Source organism: Lottia gigantea, assembly GCF_000327385.1.
Source record: "Lottia gigantea unplaced genomic scaffold LOTGIsca_2, whole genome shotgun sequence".
NCBI classification, from domain to species: domain Eukaryota; kingdom Metazoa; phylum Mollusca; class Gastropoda; family Lottiidae; genus Lottia; species Lottia gigantea.
In genome coordinates, this window is record NW_008708400.1 from 5,528,671 (window position 1) to 5,553,247 (window position 24,577).

The 24,577-nt window shown below is 38.0% G+C and overlaps 4 protein-coding genes across 4 annotated transcripts; 2 read left to right on the forward strand and 2 right to left on the reverse strand.

Annotated features, from left to right (window-relative positions):
- Window positions 1–1,673: 1,673 nt before the first annotated feature.
- On the reverse strand, window positions 1,674–11,486 carry LOTGIDRAFT_228409 (hypothetical protein). The gene is made up of 17 exons (XM_009053467.1): window positions 11,333–11,486; window positions 10,903–10,941; window positions 10,421–10,555; window positions 9,868–10,104; window positions 9,488–9,697; window positions 8,936–9,098; window positions 8,268–8,284; window positions 7,918–8,205; window positions 7,627–7,671; window positions 7,090–7,395; window positions 6,626–6,667; window positions 6,147–6,413; window positions 5,885–5,932; window positions 3,029–5,287; window positions 2,730–2,870; window positions 2,393–2,515; window positions 1,674–1,973 (listed from the first exon to the last, which is right to left on the reverse strand). The coding sequence occupies exons 1-17, from the start codon at window positions 11,394–11,396 to the stop codon at window positions 1,819–1,821; spliced, it is 4,539 nt and encodes a 1,512-aa protein (XP_009051715.1). The 5' UTR covers window positions 11,397–11,486; the 3' UTR covers window positions 1,674–1,818.
- A 1,660-nt stretch (window positions 11,487–13,146) lies between these two features.
- LOTGIDRAFT_181897 (hypothetical protein) lies at window positions 13,147–17,194 on the reverse strand. The gene is made up of 2 exons (XM_009053468.1): window positions 17,080–17,194; window positions 13,147–15,733 (listed from the first exon to the last, which is right to left on the reverse strand). The coding sequence occupies exon 2, from the start codon at window positions 15,504–15,506 to the stop codon at window positions 13,596–13,598; it is 1,911 nt and encodes a 636-aa protein (XP_009051716.1). The 5' UTR covers window positions 15,507–15,733; window positions 17,080–17,194; the 3' UTR covers window positions 13,147–13,595.
- Window positions 17,195–17,319: 125 nt separating this feature from the next.
- LOTGIDRAFT_209056 (hypothetical protein) lies at window positions 17,320–20,007 on the forward strand. The gene has a single exon (XM_009053469.1). The coding sequence runs from the start codon at window positions 17,535–17,537 to the stop codon at window positions 19,446–19,448; it is 1,914 nt and encodes a 637-aa protein (XP_009051717.1). The 5' UTR covers window positions 17,320–17,534; the 3' UTR covers window positions 19,449–20,007.
- A 374-nt stretch (window positions 20,008–20,381) lies between these two features.
- Window positions 20,382–23,137, forward strand: LOTGIDRAFT_205614 (hypothetical protein). The gene has a single exon (XM_009053470.1). The coding sequence runs from the start codon at window positions 20,497–20,499 to the stop codon at window positions 22,369–22,371; it is 1,875 nt and encodes a 624-aa protein (XP_009051718.1). The 5' UTR covers window positions 20,382–20,496; the 3' UTR covers window positions 22,372–23,137.
- The last annotated feature ends 1,440 nt before the right edge of the window (window positions 23,138–24,577 follow it).

Sequence of the window (24,577 nt, forward strand, 5' to 3'; positions counted from 1 at the left end):
CAACGATGTTCAATGTGGCGCCATTGACCAAGTTTATGGACACGAGTTGCACCCCTTTGACGGAAAATGCCTGTGCTATACAATGTTAGTTCACTGTCACGTATAACTTGTGTTCGAGCAATCTGTATATATAATATACCTTTTTTAAACTTGGTGTTATTAGGAGTGTCAATAGTTGCTTATAGAACAATTGAATTCTTTCTCCCTACGGATATCGTTTGAAACATCTTCTCGGACAATGGGGAGACAACAAAACTTCTACGTAAAAAGCAATATGAAAACAAATAGAGAGTGTAGCTTGCTGGTCGCCGTTGACCGAGTTGTGTAAATAAGAGGTGCATGGCGTGCCTACAATACTCGATCAGTTCAGCCAGTGGCGACCTGTTAGTTAGACTCTCTAATTTTTATGATATTGAAACTTAGGTATTCGATAATGGTTTACTTGCTTCTCCATGGGGAAATTCCAAATATCCCCAATCTTAATTACAATACAAAAGGTAAGATGAATTGCACACAACATGAACACAACACAAATTGCACGTGCATGTGATCATTGTTAACCAAAGTCAGATGTGTTTAAGTCAAAGGGGCGCAACTCGTGCCTACACACGTGGTCAATTCAACCGGCGAACAGTGAGCTAGAATTTGTCTAGATCTTCAAATGTTGAGGGCAACTAGAGATGATTGGATTTTACTCACGGGATTAAAGTACAGAGTATTTTCTGGGATATAAATCTCCACCATTACAGTAGTATAAGATCATTTGATATCCCAACCCCGTTCCCCTTTAGAAAATCTTGTGGCCCCGGCTCGACCCCCTCACTTCACCTGGTATTTCCGAGAAACGCCATTGCTTAACACAATAACCTTTTGTGTCCATATTAGACGATCATCTATTGCTTGATTCAATTGGGTTCTTTATACTATAGTTTGATCATGAACAATGATACATTTCAAGGGAAGAAAAACTTTCTTCAAAAGGTAAAAGTCAGACTATAAATGGCATTTTAGTTACTCAGGTCGAACTGTCACATTGATAAATGAAAAGTTACAGCAGAAACTAAAAAGAAAACTCCACCCTGCTAGATCATCACAGGATTCGGGTGAGTGTAATGTTATCTGAACAGGGCTGTATAGCCAGAATGTTTCTAAAATCAACGGTTTGAGTGTCCCGAGGGGAAACCAAAATATACCAGTCCAAAATTCATACATATCAAGGACCACCGGAGAAGCCAGTACTAATTATTTCTCATCTCCTTTAGTTCAATATCCATGAAGGTCATCAGTGAATGATTCAAATATATAAATGGATTGTGCCAATGATTCATGTGTGTATGTATATTTTGGTAAATGTTTATTGTCAGGCTTCCCCTAATTCTTCAGTTCTCTTATTCTTCAAATTTATAGGGACAAGTTCACTATCCGTTTGACCAATCCTACCTTAGTCTCAGAAACGGGATTTTTTTTAGGCGTAGCAGAATTAGTAATGGTATCCTACAGAATTTGAGCCTTCAAATCCATGACTTGATATTCATTGGACATGTCTGTCCATTGCTCGTATGCTATGTCTCTCTGGCTCTGTCTCACTAATACCCACCAAGACTGCATATCATAGTACAATGTCCATTAGAATGCGCTTCAAAAAAGATTCAACCAATAGATAAACAACTAAATTGTATGCAATATATTTATTCCAATTTCATCAAATTCTTACATTTTAATTAACATTAGATTAGCAAACCAACATAAGGATCTATAATTGGGTATAAGTTATAATTTATTCTGTGTTTATAATTGGGGTATACGGAATGTCCAAGTTTAGGCACAGAGATTCAGGTTATTCTTGAGATCAAAGACAACGGGTTCATCTGCTCCATCGTGATGATAACTATGTCTGTATCCTCTACTACCATATCTACTACCATATCCTCTGCTATCATATCCTCTGTGTCCAAAATAGTGATCATAGTCGGCTGAAAAATACGAGAGATGCGATAAGCGACAGCAGTAAACACTGTAAACTGTACACATTGCTCTAGCAAAGGTATTCACTACATGAATGATTAATGAGTATAAAAATAAAAATACTGAAATATTTAACTAACTGACATGCCTAGTTGCAGCATAGGTTATGCTAGTACAGTGTATAACTATGAAGTGATTTATCAGCTTAACAATGCTATGCACAATTTTGCTAACCACATCATAGTAAATAAATAACAGAGAAAAAAGAGAGGTGCCTGGTAGGGAATAGGGGATGGGGAAAAGTTCGTTTATAAACTTATCGCAGAGTCAGCTATGGCTAAAAAGTCATAATCACGAGAAAAAATGAAGGTTTTGATTTAAGGGATCGGTGAACACGTCTTCGAAGGCCCAATTCAGATTTTCTCACCATCCTTGTGAAGAATTCTGCTGAGAATCTTCTTCCTGATTCTTCTCATTCTTCTCATCTTTCTCAGTTTACTGATCTCTTTAGAATGCATCTTGCTCAGTAGTGAGTACAACTGTCTGTGTTCTGTAAATTTAATATTCATTATTATTATTGTCATGACATTTTTGGGCATGTTATCAGACATGAAAGGAGGCAACTTGGTGAACGTCTTTTGCAAATAATACTCAAACTATATCAAAAAATAGTGTACAGCTCCTGTTAATGACTTTCCCCAGATGTGTCCAAATATCTCTTCAGTCTTATGTCTAGATATTGTGTACTAAATCCATATATTTACCAGCAATATCATAATCAGAATCATAGGGTTGAGAAATCACAACTGGCTGTACTTCAGGCTTGGATTCAATGACTTTAACAGCAGGTGGTGATGGTTTCGAGACAACCACAGTTGGTGCTTTTTCGTTAGATGATCTTTCAGCTACAAATATTAACATTTACATGACCCAATAGATACATATTTGTATACCCTTTAATTCCAAATAACCCTTTCGTGTGAAACAGATTTCCGTTAATTGCCGTGGTTGTTGCTAAGCAAAAGATATAATGATTAAAACCTTAAAACCAGATACCACTTACCTTTCTTAGCTTCCTGAATAACAACTTGGGTAATCTTTCTTTTAGCTTTTTTGTCAGCCTTTCTTGCTTTTCTAATGGCCTCTTTAGCTTTTCGGACAGCTTTCCTTGCCTTCTTAGCTTTTCTTGCAGCTTTCCTTGTTGCCTTTCGTTCCTTCCTTGAACCCCGTTTGGTATCTTTAAGTTTTTTAGCTTTCTTTGCAGCTTTTCGTGCTTCTCTTCTGGCTTTCTTTGCCTTTCTAATAGCCTTTCGTGCTTCTTTTCCTTTACGAGCAGCCTTTTTAACAGCCTTCTTAGCTTTTTTGTTTCTTCGTCCGTTTCTCCCCCTTCTGGGCTTTCGTCCTTTACTTCCCTTTCTTCCCCTTCTAGGTTTTCGTCCTTTTCGTCCCTTTCTTCCCCTTTTAGGTTTACGACCTTTTCGTCCCTTTCTGCCCCTTCTAGGTTTACGACCTTTTCTTCCTTTTCGTCCTTTTCTTCCCCTTCTTGGCTTTCGTCCTTTTCGTCCTTTCCTTCCCCTTCTAGGCTTTCGTCCTTTTCGCCCCTTTCTTCCCTTTCTTCCCCTTCTAGGTTTACGACCTTTTCTTCCTTTTCGTCCTTTTCGCCCCCTTCTAGGCTTTCGTCCTTTTCGTCCTTTTCTTCCCCTTCTTGGTTTTCGACCTTTCCTTCCTCTTCTAGGTTTTCGTCCTTTTCTGCCTTTTCTACCTCTTCTAGGTTTTCGTCCTTTTCTGCCTTTTCTTCCCCTTCTTGGTTTTCGTCCTTTTCTTCCCCTTCTTGGTTTTCGACCTTTTCTTCCTCTTCTAGGTTTTCGTCCTTTTCTGCCTTTTCTACCTCTTCTAGGTTTTCGTCCTTTTCGTCCTTTTCTGCCTTTTCTTCCCCTTCTTGGCTTTCGTCCTTTTCGTCCTTTTCTTCCTTTTCTTCCCTTTCTTGGTTTTCGTCCTCTTCTGCCTTTTCTTCCTCTTCTTGGCTTTCGTCCTTTTCTGCCTTTTCGTCCCCTTCTTGGCTTTCGTCCTTTTCGTCCTTTTCTTCCTTTTCTTCCCTTTCTTGGTTTTCGTCCTCTTCTGCCTTTTCTTCCTCTTCGTGGCTTTCGCCCTTTTCGTCCTTTTCGTCCTTTTCTTCCCTTTCTTGGTTTTCGTCCTCTTCTGCCTTTTCTTCCTCTTCTTGGCTTTCGACCTTTTCGTCCTTTTCTGCCTTTTCTTCCCCTTCTTGGCTTTCGTCCTTTTCGTCCTTTTCTTCCTTTTCTTGGCTTTCGTCCTTTTCGTCCTTTTCTGCCTTTTCTTCCCCTTCTAGGCTTTCGTCCTTTTCGTCCTTTTCTGCCTTTTCTTCCCCTTCTAGGCTTTCGTCCTTTTATGCCCCTTCTTGGTTTTCGACCTTTTCTTCCTTTTCTTCCCCTTCTTGGCTTTCGACCTTTTCGTCCTTTTCTCCCCCTTCTTGGCTTTCGACCTTTTCGTCCTTTTCGTCCCCTTCTCGGTTTTCGTCCTTTTCTGCCTTTTCTTCCCCTTCTAGGCTTTCGTCCTTTTCTGCCTTTTCTGCCTTTTCTTCCCCTTCTAGGCTTTCGCCCTTTTCTGCCTTTTCTGCCCCTTCTTGGTTTTCGACCTTTTCTTCCTTTTCTTCCCCTTCTTGGCTTTCGTCCTTTTCTGCCTCTTCTAGGCTTTCGTCCTTTTCTGCCTTTTCTGCCCCTTCTTGGTTTTCTACCTTTTCGTCCTTTTCTCCCCCTTCTTGGCTTTCGACCTTTTCGTTCTTTTCGTCCTTTTCTGCCTTTTCTTCCCCTTCTAGGTTTTCGACCTTTTCGTCCTTTTCTACCCTTTCTTGGTTTTCGTCCTTTTCTGCCTTTTCTTCCTCTTCTAGGTTTTCGTCCCTTTCGTCCTTTTCGTCCTTTTCTGCCTTTTCTTCCCTTTCTTGGTTTTCGTCCTTTTCTGCCTTTTCTTCCCCTTCTTGGTTTTCGTCCTTTTCTTCCCTTTCTGCCCTTTCTAAGTTTTCGTCCTTTTCTTCCTTTTCTTCCTCTTCTTGGCTTTCGTCCTTTTCGGCCTTTCCTGCCTTTTCTTCCTCTTCTAGGTTTTCGTCCTTTTCTGCCTTTTCTTCCTTTTCTTCCCCTTCTTGGCTTTCGTCCTTTTCTACCCTTTCTGCCTTTTCTCCCCTTTCTAGGTTTTCGTCCTTTTCTACCTTTTCGACCCTTTCTTCCCTTCCTAATCTTTCTGCCTTTTCGGCCCTTTCGACCCTTTCTGCCTTTTCTGTTATCATCTACATATTCCCACTCATATTCAACTAGAAATGATAAATAATCAGAAAATAAAAGATGGCTTACCAAACACAGTAGGCCTAACATACACATATGGCTGCTGTGAGTTTACAACATAAAGTCATAACGGTGTTTTATAAGCACTTGTCGAAATATCAACATAAACAATGTCTAAACGTTGAAAAAAGTCAATGTGACATTCCTGGAGCAAGAGCAATTATCACCTTAGATTGCGGATAACACAGCCAGGTAAACATAGGGTTCACTCTGTTTCAGAGATACTGGACTTATCCAAAAAAGATAGCCATTATATACAAGTTTACGTATAAGCTAAGATGCTCGAAAGTAATAGAACTATGCGTTTACTGACGTCACTAATCAGGAGGTCCTTACAGCAGCTTTTGCGATAGTGACGTCATAAAACGCTCAGTTTATAGAAAACATTTACAATCATTAAATATATTGTAAAGAAGCATCATTAATATTTTACATCAGGCATCTAAATCGAATTTAATTAGGTAAGATATAAATTAATTTGGAATTGAATTATCCCAGCTATAAAATAGAATAACTGACATTGATGAAGCAAACAGTAACAGTTGATATTTATAATGTCGGCCTACCTGAGGTTGTAGAACTTGAATTTCTACCATTACGTCTGCCAGCTCCGGCTAAAATATAATCACATATTTTCAGTATATATGAAAATTCGGGCTACTTGTTAGAACAATACATTTCATTTATGAAAAGTAAAGTTAACTTAAAACTAACAAATATCGCTTACATTTTCTATTTTTCCTTGAGACACCTTTCCTGCCCTTTCGACCCTTTTGAGGTATCCTTTAATCTCATTTCATAAAAAATATGTAATTAAATAACACTTACATCTTCTATTTTTCCTTGAAACTCGTCTTCCTTTCCTGCCTTTTCTGCCTTTTCGTCCTTTTCTACCTTTTCGTCCCTTTCGACCTTTTCGTCCTTTCCTGCCTTTTCGTCCCTTTCTTGCTTTTCGTCCTTTTCTGCCTTTTCGTCCTTTTCTGCCTTTTCGTCCTTTCCTGCCTTTTCGACCTCTTCGAACTTTTCGGCCTTTCCTGCCTTTACCTTTTCCTCTTCTTCTACCAGAATCATCTACATATTCCCATTCATATTCAACTAGAAATAGAAATCATCAGAGCTTAAAGGCCAATAGTTAATGTTAATAAGAGATTTCAGTCACTATGGAGATCAACTTTCAATACAACAAATGACAGTTTTGCTTTAAGAGACATGTAAAGGGGGAATTCAAACAAAAGTCTACAAGCCAGGCAGCGACCGCGTAAAAAAGATTCATGTGATAAACAGTCAAAATGTTATACCAAACCTACCAGTTGTAGATGAATTTCTTCCATTTCGTCGGCTGGCTCCAGCTGTAACAAAATATAGATATTTAAACGTTATTGGCTCTGATAGACAAACCTTTATTTATCTTCGATAAAATCTCAAGGAAACAATGTGATATATGTAAACCTGCCTTAATGCTATTACCAAAAAGAACAACATAGATGCCGTGGAATAACCTCGACTGCAGTACTGTTTTGATTTGCTGGTATATCATAATTTCAAAGAAAAATGCCTAGATTTCCAATAAAGTTACCATTACATTCATTATAAGCTAATTATTGTCGTATATAATATATTGGTCAGATGCGCTTCATTGGATTGCTCTTTTATGGTAATGGGTTTGTAACGTCACTTACCCGTAATAATATCAATGTCCATATTAAAATAAATCGGTATAAGTATCCTTTAATTTCATTTCATAAAAAATACGTAATTAAATAACACTTACATCTTCTATTTTTCCTTGAAACTCGTCGTCCTTTTCTACCTTTTCGTCCCTTTCTACCTTTACGTCCTTTCCTGCCCTTTCGTCCCTTTCTGGCTTTTCGTCCTTTCCTGCCTTTTCGTCCTTTTCTTATCTTTCGGCCCTTTCTGCCTTTCCTGCCTTTTCGTCCTTTTCTGCCTTTTCGAGCCTTCCTGCCTTTTCGGCTCTTTCTGCCTTTTCGGCCCTTTCTGCCTTTTCGAGCCTTTCGGCCCTTTCTGCCTTTTCGGTTTCTCCTTCTTTTACCATCTACATATTCCCACTCATATTCAACTAGAAATATACATAATCAGTATTTAAAAAAGATTTTGAAATATTTTACGTCAAATGATATACATGGACTAGGCTTTTGAATATTTTCCCATAAAATAGATTTTTCCAGGAGCAAAATTGCGGTTATTAGTATAGTTCATTATTCATTTTTATTACAATAACTTTAAATAAAATCTTTAAGATGACGAAATGCCTCAGACGAGTCGAGATAAGACTAGAAGATATTGGTACCTGTTGTGGATTTGCTGGAATTTCTTCCACTTCGGCTAGCTCCAGCTGAAATCAAAAGATGACACAACTTAAGAGGTGAGTTCCAAGTCCAACATTTTAATATATCATTTGTAGACAAACAGATGCCATTTTGTATTTTTGTATTTTGCATCTCATTAGTGGTCTAATCTTTTAACACGAGTCGAACTCAAAAAGACATTGTTGCAAAGTATATATCGTGTGCGATCTTTTAAATAATTGCTCCAAACAAATAATTCTACTATGTTAATGTAATGTATTATTGTAACTAACATCTTCTATTTTTCCTGGAAACTTTTCTCCCCTTTCTGCCTTTTCTGCCTTTTCGACCCTTTCTGCCTTTTCGTCCCTTTCTGCCTTTTCGACCTTTTCGACCCTTTCGACCCTTTCTGCCTTTTCGACCTTTCCTTGCCTTTCTTCCCTTTCTGCCTTTTCTGCCTTTTCGTCCCTTTCTGCCTTTTCGAGCCTTTCTGCCTTTTCGTCCCTTTCTTCCTTTTCGTCCTTTACGGCCCTTTCGGTTTCTCCTTCTTTTACCATCTACATATTCCCACTCATATTCAACTTAAAATATAAATCATCCATGATTTCAAAATTAAATTATACCATATTCAGATCCCACTAACCTAATATATGACCACTACTAAAAATCGAAACAAATATACAAATATACAAATATACAGATGTAAGCTATGACTTGACAGGCATATTGAGGGTCAGATATAGCCTACAGGCAACGAGATACGATGTGCGGCCAAGGATTATCGATACAGTAAAAAAAAAAACAGTAACAAGAAGAAACGACACGGTATCCGGATAATTATTGCACGTCATCTATTCAAACTTTAATACGACTAACAAATATCATAAACTTGTACCTGATGTAGATTGACTTGAATTTCTTCCATTTCGACGAGCTCCGGCTGGAAAATAGTGTTTAAACTTGAAGCACGTAGGTAATCTTAAGAAAATATACCTTTGGAACCAATAGATAAATAGATTTACGTTTTAAGTCTTACATCTCCTGATAGTGATGGCAAATATAGGCAAAATTAAGCCTACTGTTTTTCGATCTGTTATACATTGACATGGGGCCTTTTACCGTCTCCATTATCCAATTTTTATTTGTAGAAGAGTAGAGTTACATTTTACTTCCACATGGGGTTAAGACGTTCCAGACGTTCTTTTCACGTCAAATGAGGACAAATTATATAGAATCACAGCTATCAATAGACAAACATTATATCAAAATAATTTAACAATTAGGAAATTAAAGGAGAAAAAATGTACTTACAGTTTCGATTCTTCCTTGAAACTTTCCTGCCTTTCCTGCCCTTTCTTCCTTTTCGACCTTTCTCCCTTTCTTCCCTTTCGGCCTTTTCGACCCTTCCGCCCTTTTCGTGCCTTTCTACCTCCTGATCTTCGACCTGAAGTTTCCCACTCGTATTCATACTCAACTAGAAAAAAATACAGTAAAAGATAAATTTTAAAATCCTAGACAAAATTGGTACAACGATATGTATTTATATCCGTCGAAATCAATTGAAGACAAACTGAAAAGCCTATGGAAAGGAGATTTTTAAAGGGAAAAAACACATTTGATCGTTAAGTTTATTTGTATTTTCTAACTAATATCTAAGAGATGGGAACGTGAGGTGTTGCCCCACTGTCCATTTGACCCACTTTTTTACGGACGCTTTTTGGATGACATTTTTATGGTTTGGACTTATTCTATCGAACAGTTTTGGGAATTCCAATTAACCTAGGTGCATGCAGCAGTATAATATAATAGTGGTCGGTTTATGATCAAAAGAGGTCAGTATATTTCGAATCAATGAACTCTTACCAGAACTATTCCTTGATGATCGTCTTCCAGACCTTCCTGCCTTTCTACCTTTTCTTCCTTTTCTAACCTTTCTGCCTTTTCGACCCTTTCGTCCCTTTTTGCCTTTTCGACCCTTTCGGCCTTTCCTGCCTTTTCTGCCTTTTCGACCTTTCCTTCCCTTTCTTCCTCCTGATCTTCGACCTGAAGTTTCCCATTCGTATTCATACTCAACTAGAAAAACAAATAAATAAAAGAAACAAGAACATTCAAAATTCTCATTAAATTGGATACAGCTATATCTTATACTTCGAAATCATTTAAAGACCAACTGAAAAGTCTATGGAAAGGAGACTGTTATAAGGGAGATAACTCATTTGATCCTCAATGTAATAAAATCTTACCAGAACTGTTCCTGGAGGATCGTCTTCCAGATCTTCCAGCCTTTCTACCTTTTCTGCCTTTCCTTGCTTTTCTTCCTTTTCGACCCTTTCGGCCCTTTCTGCCTTTTCGACCTTTTCGGCCCTTTCGGCCTTTTCTACCCTTACGCCGACCACCAGATCTGGAGCTACCAGAATTTCTTGTGGTTGTAACTTTTTTAACTCGTCGTCTCCTTCGACCATCACCGGTAGACTGCCATTCTGAATGTAAAAAAGAGAAAAGAGTATTATTAGGTAAATGGTATAAAATAATAAAAACATTTTTAAGATTTAATCAGAATGCCAGCTGTCTTGATGATGATATCCAGAAGAAGCAAAAGAACAACCCAACTGAACAAGAAGGTAAACACAACTTTTCGCCGGAAATCTAGTTATTTACATCATTAGTATTGTAGTACAGACTCTCATACTTCTATAAATTAGGAAACAGCTCTATATCATCATCTGACCAACACGATACTGTGTTGACTATGGAACTATGAAAGTACTGAATCCGAATAACGAGGAGAATATCTACCTGACTTAGTTGTCTTAGTTGACTGTCTACTTCCACCACCGGACCTTCTACCGCCAGACCTTCTACCACTTGATGTTGTTGTGGTGGTTTTTTTCACTCGTCTCCTTCTTCGTCCGTCACCAGTCGACTGCCATCCTGTAATGGAAGGGGAAAATTTGTTTATCACACGCAGAAAACCACATGACAATCGCATCAAAGTGGCCGAATACGAACAAATGTAAAGTGAAAACCACCAAGATTTAAAGGTATTCGGTGTTTCCGGTGAAGATTTGAAAGAATGTTACATTGTCCCTGAAACTTTCAGCAGCTGCGCACATAAACAATTATCAAAATAGCTAACCTAGTTTGCACACGAAAAGTAAATTTTGACCAACTATGTGTTATTTTTATCATAATTAAAAAACTCTCACATATTTTTTGCAAATCAAGTCACTGACTATTATATTGATTTGTGTAACCAACGATGCTAGTTTGAACATTACCTGATTTTTCAACTTTTGTAGTCTTCTTCTGAGCCTCAGCTGGAAAACACATGTGTGATTGATTGAGATTAAAAAGGATAGAAGCGTACAGGAAATACAAACACCATTTTGATACTTCAAGAGTATCCTTATTCGTACATTTTGAAGACGAATTCGAATGAAAATACCTGTCGTGGCAAAATTTAGTATTTCTTTCCGTGACTTTTCTCGAGTATGATCAAACCAAATGATTGAAACTTCCAATTAAGTTCCAGTTGAATCTAAACGAAGGTTGAAAGCCTGTAACTAGGTAGACTACATTGTAAACTGTCGTCTTGCTCCCGTGAATCCTTTCATATAATAAAATATTCTCGACCGAATGACTTAAAACAACAACAAGAAACAATCGCCAAAACACATTAATAAAACCAACATTCTAAAAAGATATTACCTTGAAGAATAGAGACTACGACAATCAGTCCTAAAACCAGAAGGACCAATGTAACTTTAGTCATGGTGATTTTTTATGTCCACCAAGCAACTTTAATACCAGTAAAGGTTTTACTGTATTCTTCCACTACAAGGTGCGACTTTGAAGGCAATATTTCAGCCTTTCTGACAATCTCGATTTTTTCAAGTCTTTTATATATTTTAGATGGTGACACTTGAATAATTCGGTATGATAAACAACATACAAGTTAATTGAATTCTTTATAATAATCAATTCTTTATACTGCAATACAATAGAAAAGACCATCCACTGAATCTTATGCAGGATTTTAAAAAAAAAATGAAAGTCACAATAGTCAAGCTTAACAACTTAACAGTTTTTACAACTGTTTTCATGTACGTATTGATGTCCTATTGATGCATGTATAGAGACCAAAAGTTCTGATTGGAATTTGGAAAGTAAGCGTACGTCAGGACTATAATCTGATGATTTTACGACCACTTATATCCTTCAATAAATGAGAAAATGTTAAAAAGTCTTCTTATTTTTGATCGAATTAAGTTCAAATTCAAATTTAAAAAGTTTGCAAAAAATTCTTTGCTTCTTCTAAATTGGTTAAGAAAAAAAAATAAAGCCCTTGAATTCAAATACTGACAATTCTGTGTCCTTTCAGTTTTCAATCAATTTTCAGAAATCTAAACATCGACATGTATATACAAATTCCAAAGAGAAGTTCTTGTTGAAACATATACAGTTTGTGGCAATTTGAGCTGATTTTCGAAATTGGGTGCTTTAACAAAGTTGTACCCTCTTGGTGTCTTCAACCGAATTTCGAGTAATTTTGTGCAGCAATGTGGGCGTTAGTACTTTACAACCTATACTGATAATTCTTGTGTAAGTAATTCGAATAGGCTAGGTAGATTTAATCATGGGTTTATTAGAAAGTTAGAAAGTGTATCAGATTGGATCAACATCTGCTAAGATAATTATATTATGTGTTTAACATTAACTAATGCTGACTGGCATAGCTCATACAATTCTATTAGCCTAACAGGTTGAGTTGGGAACACTGACAGTTTGGTCAGAATGCTGTAAGACTTTATAGTAAATGGACATTGGGGATAAAATACAATTGATATGAGGAGGTAAAATGATCCAGATCAAGAAAAGGATTTCAACTAAAAAAGGGATTACAGACATGCTACATAGTCTGTGTATGTGTGTATGCCTAAAGATTCTATTTTTACCATTTCAATCTCCTGTCTGACCCCTGGGGTTTCTGCAATTCCAGGTTATACCATCAGCAAGGCTAGCATAATACTATTTTCTCAAGTATTGGGCTCAAATTCGATTTTAAGGATTAATATATAAAATGTTGCATCACCAAATTACCGGATGGGGTAGTTGGGATCTATTTAAAATTTATCATTCCTGTTGTAAAATCAACAACTAGTGTGGTTTTATAGGGATGTTTCGAGTTCCCGCTACCCAACCGAACCGAAGTTTCCAATAGCGGGGAAATAGACATTGGTGATGTAGAAGATAATGAATGACCCAACTAGACAATTTAATGCCTGTTAATATTTTTTCTTGGAGTGGGACCCCCTTACGATGATGATTTTTGCTGATACACTAAACGAATCAACAAGTTATGTGAAAATAAAGGACAGCTCCGTCGAGTTTAAAGGGCAGGTTAATTTATTTTTAGTCCGAAAGTCTTAGATTCATAAATCTGAATATTCAGTCATGTTGGATCATGTAAGTGGCTATGTAGTAGATACTGCAAGATTCGGATTATGGTTCTTGAAAAAGAAACAATATTAATTATTTCAAATTTTATTCATTTAACAACAAAATAGAATATATTTCTAACAACAGGGTCGTGGTAGTTTTGGTTTGAGCATATAACAAAAACAAAATTGTTTTCCTGTATTAGGGGATCAGGCAAGCGATACGACTGCATAATATTACAAAAATCACAGTGTTTATAGCTTTTTCTTTCATACAGATCATATTGCGTTAAAGGTTTCTGATCGTTCCTTGCACAACGTAAAATAACATTCACTCGATTTTGTTCATTCACAAATAATCATTTACTGAAAACATAACATATTGATCAGTAGCACTTATTTAGTGTTCATATTACACAGAAAAATATAACTAATTATCTGTATCACAGAGTTCTCGATTTAAACCAATATAGGATTGACGCAGAACTAGAATTTCAACAACACATAATAATATATCTCGCATAAATACATCCTTAATCAACCTCTTCTACGGTTGGCCCAGATCCATCACTTCCGGCTGATTGTTGTCCACCAGCTTGCTGTTGTCCACCGCCACCTTGATGCATTTTGGTCATAATAGGTGAACAGACCTTCTGAATTTCTTGCATCTTGTACTCGTATTCATCCTTGTCGGCTAAAGCATTTCCCTCTAACCAATTAAGTCCATTTTCGCAGGCTTTCTTCGCCGTTTCTTTGTCTTCAGCAGCTAACTTGTCACCAGCAGCGTCAACAGTCTGTTTAACACTGTAAATGTACGATTCCAGTTGGTTTCTAGCCGCCATTTTTTCTTTCTGTTTGTTGTCTTCATCTTTGAATTTCTCTGCTTCTTGAACCAGACGATCAATTTCAGCCTGACTCAGACGACCTCTATGATTGGTAATGGTGATTTGATTGGATTTACCAGTGCTCTTGTCTTCAGCAGATACATTCAATATACCATTAGCATCAATGTTGAAGGTGACCTCAATCTGGGGAACTCCTCTTGGTGCAGGGGGAATTCCCATCAGTTCAAATCGACCCATTAGATTATTGTCCTTGGTCATCGCACGCTCACCTTCATATACTTGAATAGAAACTGCTGGCTGGTTGTCGGAATAGGTGGTAAATGTATTCGACGCTTTGGCAGGGATTCTGCTGTTACGTTCAATTAATTTGGTCATAACTCCGCCGGCTGTTTCTATACCAAGAGACAATGGTGCTACATCTACCAATAGTACATCTTTGATGGTTTCACTCTTGTCTCCACTCAAGATAGCGGCTTGAACAGCTGCTCCATAAGCAACAGCTTCATCCGGGTTGATGGATTTATTCAGCTCTCTACCATTCATGAACTCCTGCAGCAGTTTCTGGATCTTTGGAATTCTTGTTGATCCTCCGACTAAAACGATTTCATTGATCTGTTTCTTGTCCATTTTGGCATCTTTCAGAGCTTTTTCTACAGGATCCATAGTACTTCTGAACAAATCTGAACACAAGTCTTCGAATCTGGCTCTGGATATTTTGGTGTAGAAATCAGTTCCTTCAAATAACGAGTCGATCTCAATACTGGCTTCGGCACTGCTGGATAGAGTTCTCTTGGCGCGTTCACAGCTACTTCTTAATCTTCTAATAGCTCTGGCATTTTTAGACATGTCTTTCTTGAACTTTCTCTTGAATTCTTGAATGAAATGTTCCACCATTCTTTGATCGAAATCTTCTCCTCCGAGATGGGTGTCTCCAGCAGTAGATTTCACCTCGAACAAGGAACCTTCGTCAATCGTCAGGATAGAGACATCAAAGGTTCCTCCTCCCAAATCGAAAATCAAAACGTTTTTCTCACCAGAAAGATTTTTGTCCAATCCATAAGCCAGGGCAGCGGCTGTTGGTTCGTTGATGATTCTCAGAACGTTTAATCCAGCAATAGTCCCAGCGTCTTTGGTGGCTAATCTTTGTGAATCGTTGAAATAAGCTGGGACTGTGACGACTGCGTCGTTTACTTTATGTCCTAAATAGGCTTCAGCTGTCTCCTTCATTTTCGTTAAAACCATGGAGCTGATTTCCTCGGGTGGAAATACTTTCTTTTCATTTTTGTAGTCCACCTGGAATTTCGGTTTGCCGCCATCATTGATCACTGTAAACGGCCAGTGTTTCATGTCCTTCTGGACCGTATCATCGGTGAATTTTCTTCCAATCAGACGTTTTGCATCGAATATGGTGTTCTGTGGATTTAATGCTACTTGGTTCTTCGCTGCGTCTCCGATCAATCGCTCAGAATCTGTAAACGCCACATAACTTGGTGTCGTTCTGTTTCCTTGGTCGTTGGCGATGATCTCTACTTTACCATGTTGGAAAACTCCGACACAGGAATAAGTTGTTCCCAAATCGATGCCAATAGCTTTTGCCATGTTGTAATTTCTCTTCTTTTCACTTGTTTTGATACACAAATAAATGTCTCTTAAAATTATATATTATCGCAATATCACAAACTTTAACAGTAGTTCGCTTTAGTATAGTAAACTTGTTTTCTTCGTAGTTTCTCGTATACGTTTGTATTCTAACTAGCCATTTCAAATTGTCGGCAGGTATTTATACTTAGCTTATCATTCCTGTGTAATGTCGAACCATTGAGAAGCTGTAAATAGAAATCGTGAGAAATTTAGCCATTTGATTGGCTGAGATGGTGAATCTCAGTGACGATTCATGGGATATTCCAATAATGGGAATGAACTCATGTCGTCATGAAGTTTGTAGAATGTTCTAGAAAACCTGTTGACTAAGGCCGGAATGCCTGGATTAGAGCCAAACACATAAATCTTTCTAAATATTCATGTAACTTTTGTAATATTTGAATTTTAAGCAGACATTTTAAAGTCATATTTTGGTGTAGCCTATTTTAAACTTTAATCATTATCGTGCTATATGAGCGAACGGGTTACGATGAACCTTGTGGACACTGAATGAATATCATTATACTTACATTGTTATATCAAAATAACTATGGCTATTACCCTGTTTGTAATATGTTAGTTTTTGTGTCACACCAGTGCATATTATATAAGAATAAACTTTATCACTTTAATGCAAGAAAGATTTACGTAAAGAAGGTGGCTTACTTATTATTTTAAACTTTGCTGCAATTAAATTATTTTAACAAAAAGTGTGCGTAAAATTTTCCCAGAAGATCCCCGACCCCGCTTCATCTTCCTCAACTTCCTCAAAATATTACATACAGGGTAATAGCCACGACATCCCACTTAATAAACGACCTTCTCCCTCATGAGTTGCTCAAAATATAAATGCTTGAAAAATTACAAATGACCCCACCCCTCCTCTGGTTATTAAAGAGCTAGGCTACAGTGATTTATTAGTACCGGTAGAACTTGAAGTTTATAGTAACACAGTTAATAATGACAAGTGGGTCATATAAATATTATTTATAATATCTCATAAGCTTTTCAAGTGTCTATTTATTGTACGGTATTTTTGTATACAAAGTGTATTTTCCTTTACCTTTGAGATCCATTAGGCCTATATCTTCTAGTTAACAATAATAAATACGTGATGTTTTTACAAATAACATAGTAAGAAAAATAATATTATACAGGCATTATTCTGTTACATTTAAAGTTTCGACCAAATATAATTGTCATCAAATGAATGTAGCCTATTTGTTGCAAGTGGTGCTAACACCAAAAATACATGTACTTCTTTTAAAATGTTCAGATTGAATGCGTTTTAATTATGACCCCACCAATGAAGTAAAATTAAAGCGAAATGTTACACAACACTTTGCACATCCCTAAAGTATTAAATCTAGAGCTGTAGTTTGTAGGTCCCCACCCCTCGATATGGTTGTAGGCTAACTGTGTCAAAATTTCAATAACTTAAGTGTGACAGTTTGTTACGATTGCTTCAGCGTTCACGAATCTTTAGTAGAAAAATGTCAATGTTCTATATTGGTTTTGATGGTCAACTTACTAAATTTCTTCGGCTCAGAAAGTTCTCAACTAATATATAAATCGATAGGCCTACTGCGTATAGTCTAGTGTAGTTAAACTAAGTGCAGAAAGGTCGATTTACTCCATCTTTCGCGAACTTTCTAGAATGTACGAGTTCCGCCCCTTGGATGTGAAACACCTTGTGACGTCACAGGGTTACCATAATTCAGCCAATCAAATTGCAGCGAATCTACTTGCGCTTTCTGAAACATTCTACTTCATTCATGAATTAAGATTTTAAGTATAAATACTCGCTGAAATCGAATGTTAGACAGAATACATTGCAAATACTTAGAGTACGAGTTAAAAGAAACAAATAGGCTAAACGCTAATATTTAGCAGACGAATTATTTTATTACGCTTATAATCAAGAAGAAGTTAATAAGAAACTACACTTTAACAAAGATTACCGCATAGAAGAATTAAACAAGAAATATGACATCAAAAGCTATTGGCATCGATTTGGGAACAACTTATTCCTGTGTCGGAGTTTTCCAACATGGCAAAGTTGAGATCATTGCCAACGACCAAGGAAACAGAACGACACCAAGTTATGTGGCGTTTACAGATTCTGAGCGATTGATCGGAGACGCAGCGAAGAACCAAGTAGCATTGAATCCAGAAAACACCATATTCGATGCAAAACGTCTGATTGGAAGAAAATACACCGATGATACGGTCCAGAAGGACATGAAACACTGGCCGTTTACAGTGATCAATGATGGCGGCAAACCGAAATTCCAAGTGGACTACAAAAATGAAAAGAAAGTATTTCCACCGGAAGAAATTAGCTCCATGGTTTTAACGAAAATGAAGGAGACAGCTGAAGCGTATTTAGGTCAGAAGGTAAAGGACGCAGTCATCACAGTCCCAGCTTATTTCAACGATTCACAAAGATTGGCCACAAAAGACGCTGGGACTATTGCTGGATTAAACGTTCTGAGAATCATCAATGAACCAACAGCCGCTGCCCTGGCTTATGGATTGGACAAAAATCTTTCTGGTGAGAAAAACGTTTTGATTTTCGATTTGGGAGGAGGAACCTTTGATGTCTCTATCCTGACGATTGACGAAGGTTCCTTGTTCGAGGTGAAATCTACTGCTGGAGACACCCATCTCGGAGGAGAAGATTTCGATCAAAGAATGGTGGAACATTTCATTCAAGAATTCAAGAGAAAGTTCAAGAAAGACATGTCTAAAAATGCCAGAGCTATTAGAAGATTAAGAAGTAGCTGTGAACGCGCCAAGAGAACTCTATCCAGCAGTGCCGAAGCCAGTATTGAGATCGACTCGTTATTTGAAGGAACTGATTTCTACACCAAAATATCCAGAGCCAGATTCGAAGACTTGTGTTCAGATTTGTTCAGAAGTACTATGGATCCTGTAGAAAAAGCTCTGAAAGATGCCAAAATGGACAAGAAACAGATCAATGAAATCGTTTTAGTCGGAGGATCAACAAGAATTCCAAAGATCCAGAAACTGCTGCAGGAGTTCATGAATGGTAGAGAGCTGAATAAATCCATCAACCCGGATGAAGCTGTTGCTTATGGAGCAGCTGTTCAAGCCGCTATCTTGAGTGGAGACAAGAGTGAAACCATCAAAGATGTACTATTGGTAGATGTAGCACCATTGTCTCTTGGTATAGAAACAGCCGGCGGAGTTATGACCAAATTAATTGAACGTAACAGCAGAATCCCTGCCAAAGCGTCGAATACATTTACCACCTATTCCGACAACCAGCCAGCAGTTTCTATTCAAGTATATGAAGGTGAGCGTGCGATGACCAAGGACAATAATCTAATGGGTCGATTTGAACTGATGGGAATTCCCCCTGCACCAAGAGGAGTTCCCCAGATTGAGGTCACCTTCAACATTGATGCTAATGGTATATTGAATGTATCTGCTGAAGACAAGAGCACTGGTAAATCCAATCAAATCACCATTACCAATCATAGAGGCCGTCTGAGTCAGGCTGAAATTGATCGTCTGGTTCAAGAAGCAGAGAAATTCAAAGATGAGGACAACAAACAGAAAGAAAAGATGTCTGCTAGAAACCAGCTGGAATCGTACATTTATAGTGTTAAACAGACTATCGATGGTGTAGGTGAAAAGTTGGCCTCTGAAGACAAAGAAACGGCGAAGAAAGCCTGTGACGAAGGACTAAATTGGTTAGAGGGAAATGCTTTGGCCGACAAGGATGAATACGAGTACAAGATGCAAGAAATTCAGAAGGTCTGTTCACCTATTATGACCAAAATGCATCAAGCTGGTAGTGGACAACCGCAAGCTGGCGGACAACCATCAGCCAGAAGTGGTGGATCTGGACCGACCGTAGAAGAAGTTGATTAAATTTTGATGATGGGAGAATGATTCAAACAAATGGAGTGATTTGATAGTGCGAATGATATAATTTAATGCAAACATGAAAAAATGGGAAATATGTGATTTAAACCCTTTAAAGATTGGAGACAAAAGAAATCCGACCGAGATTAAGCGTAAATATTTATATTTATGTACATCAGGAAATTTATATTTATTTTTGTAACAATGTTCGTTTTTGTTATTCATAAATAAAATTTATGAAATATAGTTATTTTGTTTTGAATTTACAACATGTTGTCTATTGTTTTAGAGAATGAGTTCTCCTCTGATGACGCGCGTCAGCTTCATCCTGTGTCTGTGCAAGAGTAGGTCTTCTGCCAACTAGGTCTTTTGCCAACTGCAAATTGCACATCTGAAGTGAAATCTATCAGAAAACATTAAAAGCTGACAACTTTTTAAAAAGAGTTCCAGAGTTGACGTCGGCAATTACCTACTGTGTTTTAGAGGGGCGGGCTTAACCTGAAAAGCTATAGCGAAAACTCTCACGGTAGTTGTAGAAGGAAGAACTTGAAAACAAAGAACTTGCAACGGTCTTGATAAGGTAAAGGTCTACGGGTCCTGGTTCAATTTAGGCTACAAATATTTCGGGGAGCAATTTAGCTTCATTTCCTTGTAAAATCTCAAAACAGCTCCTCAGTTATCTCACCCGCAAATATTTTTGCAACTCAGAAGAAATTCTGAAGGAGAGATAGTTTTTACTTGAACATAATTATGATGATAAGCTATAAGCATGAAGTAAGAAAGCAATAGCCGGGGCTCGGCATCTTCACAATACGAAGTTCGTAATGTTTTGACTTTCTGAAAGGTTAGTCCACATTAAACTGAGGGTTGGGGTAAGATTACTTCCTCTTTAGAATTTTAATGAACCGTAGTTTGACGTCATACACAATGACGTCATCTCTTAAATGTTTATAGAAACTGAAGTTGATTTTGCACTGTACAGCAAATCGGACGGACAATCTCTCTAGAGAGTACAATCTTAGTTCGGCCTTTTGATTTTAAAGTGCAATTTAATATGACATCTATCGGTATTGATTTGGGCACAACCTATTCTTGCGTCGGAGTCTTCCAACATGGAAAAGTGGAGATCATCGGCAACGACCAAGGAAACAGAACAACACCAAGTTATGTGGCGTTTACTAGTTCCGAGCGATTAATCGGAGACGCAGCAAAGAACCAGGCGGCATTGAATCCACTTTACACCCTTTACGACGCTAAACGTCTGATTGGAAGAAAATTCGCTGATGATACAGTCCAGAGGGACATGAAACATTGGCCGTTTAAAGTGATCGACGATGGCGGTAAGCCCAAGTTTCAGGTAAAATACAAACATGAAACAAAGGTCTTTCGTCCAGAGGAAATCAGCTCCATGGTTTTAACAAAGATGAAGGAAACAGCTGAAGCCTATTTGGGTAAAACAATTATCAACGCAGTCATCACAGTCCCAGCTTATTTCAACGATTCTCAAAGATTAGCCACAAAAGACGCTGGAACTATTGCTGGATTAAACGTTCTGAGAATCATCAACGAACCAACAGCCGCTGCCCTGGCTTATGGACTGGACAAATATCTTTCTGGTGAGAAAAATGTTCTGATTTTCGATTTGGGAGGAGGAACCTTTGATGTCTCTATCCTGACGATTGACGAAGGTTCCTTGTTCGAGGTGAAATCTACTTCTGGAGACACCCATCTCGGAGGAGCAGATTTCGACCAGAGATTGGTGGATTATTTTGTCAAAGAATTCAGGAAAAAAAACAAGAAAGACATGTCTAAAAATGCAAAAGCTATCGGAAGACTAAGAAATAGCTGTGAACGAGCTAAGAGAACTCTGTCCAGCACCACTGTTGCCAGTATTGAGATCGACTCATTGTTTGACGGGGTCGATTTCTACACCAATATATCCAGAGCCAAGTTCGAAGATCTATGTGCAGATTTGTTTAAAAGTACAATGGATCCAGTAAAGAAAGCTCTGAAAGATGCTAAAATGGACAAGAAACAGATCAATGAAATCGTTTTGGTCGGAGGATCAACAAGAATTCCAAAGATACAGAAACTGCTTCAGGAGTTCATGAATGGTAGAGAGCTGAATAAATCCATCAACCCGGATGAAGCTGTTGCTTATGGAGCAGCTGTTCAAGCTGCCATCTTGAGTGGAGACAAGAGTGAAATCATTAAAAATGTACTATTAGTAGATGTAACGCCCTTGTCCCTTGGCGTTGAAACTATCGGTGGAGAAATGAACATTTTGATTCCACGTAATACTAAAATCCCTGCCGAGGCACGTGGCATGTTCACGACATATTACGACAACCAAACTCGCGTTTATTTTGATGTTTATGAAGGAGAACGTCCGTTGACCAAGGACAACAATTTACTGGGAGATATTGAGCTGTCAGATATCCCACCTGCAAAAATGGAAGTTCCGGACATCGAGATCACCTTCAGTATTGATGCCGATGGTATTATGAATGTATCTGCCGAAGACAAACATACTGGGAACTCTAATCAGATCACCATTTCTAATAACAGAGATCGTCTAAGCCAGAGTGAGATTGTCCGACTAGTTCATGAAGCAGAGATGTACAAAGAAGAGGACAGTAAACAGTTGGAAAAAGTAGCGTCTAGAAATAAGCTTGATTCTTATGTTTACAGTGTCAAGCCCTCTCTTGAAGGTGCAGTCCAAAAATTGGCCCCTAAAAACAAGGAGTTAGTGAATAAAGTATATGATGAGGTAGTAAATTTATTGGAAAAAATTGATCTGGAAGAGAAGGAAGTATATGAGAAGAAGTTGGCAGAAGTCGAGAACATCTGTTACCTCCTCACAATCAAGATGAATGTTGCATCTGTTGGAGGGGGAGGTGATAATCTTAGTACTGTGTCCAGATCTTGAAGTTGATTAGAGAGCCGAGAGGGAGATTTTCTAGCCTTTTAAAATGCATTTAGGGCAATAGCAACCCATGCAACATTCCGGTTTTAAAACCTTCTAAAAATCCTTTCAATGCCAACATCAATCATCTGGAACCCGCACTGTAAACAACCGTATATAAATACGTAAATATGAAAATTTTTACTTGTTCATGTTGATTTTTTAATGTTCAAATTACGTTCACTTTTGTTATTCCAGAAGTATTTATGTAAATTTATGAATTACAAAATGTCCAGTGTGAAATTACCTAAACTGACAGGCAAAAGAAAGTTTTCACCGACTTCATTTGACCACACACCAAAGACAAAGGCATATTTGAGATATACGATGATTGATTTATTAATAGAAATCAATCTCCTTGAATTAAAAAGAAAATACATTGTAATACCGATATTCAATTATCCACAATACGCAAAGGAAGAGTCAAGGGGTCAAAATTAAAAATTAAACAAACCAGAGTTCATTGCAAAAGTGTATAAAGAATTTATTCCATGACAGTAAAAACAGGCAAAACGTCAACAGTGGCCGTGTACGCAAACACACGCCTCCTCATTGACGGCGGTTATCCCAGAGATGTTCAATGGGGTTCATGTCTGGGGAACAAGGTGGTCAGAGCAGTACTTCGACGTTGGTATTGTTCAGATGTCTTGAACAATTCGAGGCCTTGCGTTGTCTTGTTGTAAAATTAATCCTCTTGGCCGTTGTTGAATAAAAGGCACTACAACAGGTCTCAACACTTCATCAATATATCGCTGAGCATTCAGATTCCCTCAGATGATATCCAGCCATGTTGTAATCTGGCCACAAATGCCACCCCATACCATGACGCCTCCACCTCCAAACGGGTGAACTTCTGTGATGCAGTTTGGCGCTAGTCGCTCTAACCCTGTCATCGTTCCTGAACAGACAGAACCGACTCCCATCTGTAAAGAGCACCCTCGCCCAGTCACATCGCTGCCACCGACGTACAGTTCGTGCCCATTGCAGTCTGCGTTGACGATGTAGACGGGTCAACGCCATTCCACGGAAGGTCGGAAGGGTCGGTAGGCTCGTATACCAACCGAACGAAGTCTTCGAAGGACTGTTCGTCTACTGATGAAATGACCTAATGCTGTTGCTGCCGTCGACACCGCCGTCACCCATCTGTTTCGAAGATGAATCCTCCGAATGTAGCCGTCGTCGGCCGGTGTTGTCACCCTCGGTCTTCCTATCTTGCTCGGTCTTGGGTCTGTCCTGTCTGTTGGAGCCGGATTAACAAATTGCTGATGGTGGTCTGGGAGCAGTTGAAGGTTCTAGCTATCTGTCGTTGAGAAGCCTCCATATTGGCCATACCGATCGCTCTATCTCGTTGCGCTTGCGTAAGTCTTGGTATACTTTTGATGGTTTTGAATGCCGAAATCGTGCACGTGCATTTGGACCAATGTCGCAAAATCGCGTTTTGCACGTTTTTATGCATGCACGATTTGGAAAGGTGCGTTCGATAATCTGCTTTATGGTTATGATTACGTTGCATTTAGGCAAATGTTTGCTGCTGGGGTTCAAACCTTTATCCTTTGACTACGCACCATCCCACTTATTTTTGCATATTGTGCCAACATTATCAATGATGTGAAAAAAATAAAACAATCTTTGATTTTAATCCCTCAAATTCAACAATATCTATACATAACAGTATAAAGACATAAATAAGATATAAATATATAGTGAATCTATCTACATGATTATAGTGATAGGACTGTAGTCAATAGAGCAAATGAGGAGTTTTGCACCTTTCTCATGGAATTTCAACAACCAAACGCTTCTGTTGTCTGTCTTCACGACATGCATCAACATATGGGAAGCAAAGAAAAAATAAACACTTTAGAATTCCTCTTTAAATTAATATATTATTCATAGCTTTTATCAGGACTTTGAACCTAACCCACTTGTCCATACAATAATAATTGGCTAAGCTTTCTGATAGATGAGTTGCCACTTAATGGTTTAGACTGACAGCTTGTGTTAGATCATATTAAGTAAAATTTCCGCTCACTATGACCACTATCTAACTAGTACATAACAAAACAAATACTTTACTCTCTCAACTTAAACAGATCATTACCTCTATTGAAAACAGGACTGTCTTTTATATTCATAATCCATTATATCATCAATGCAGTAAGATATAAAA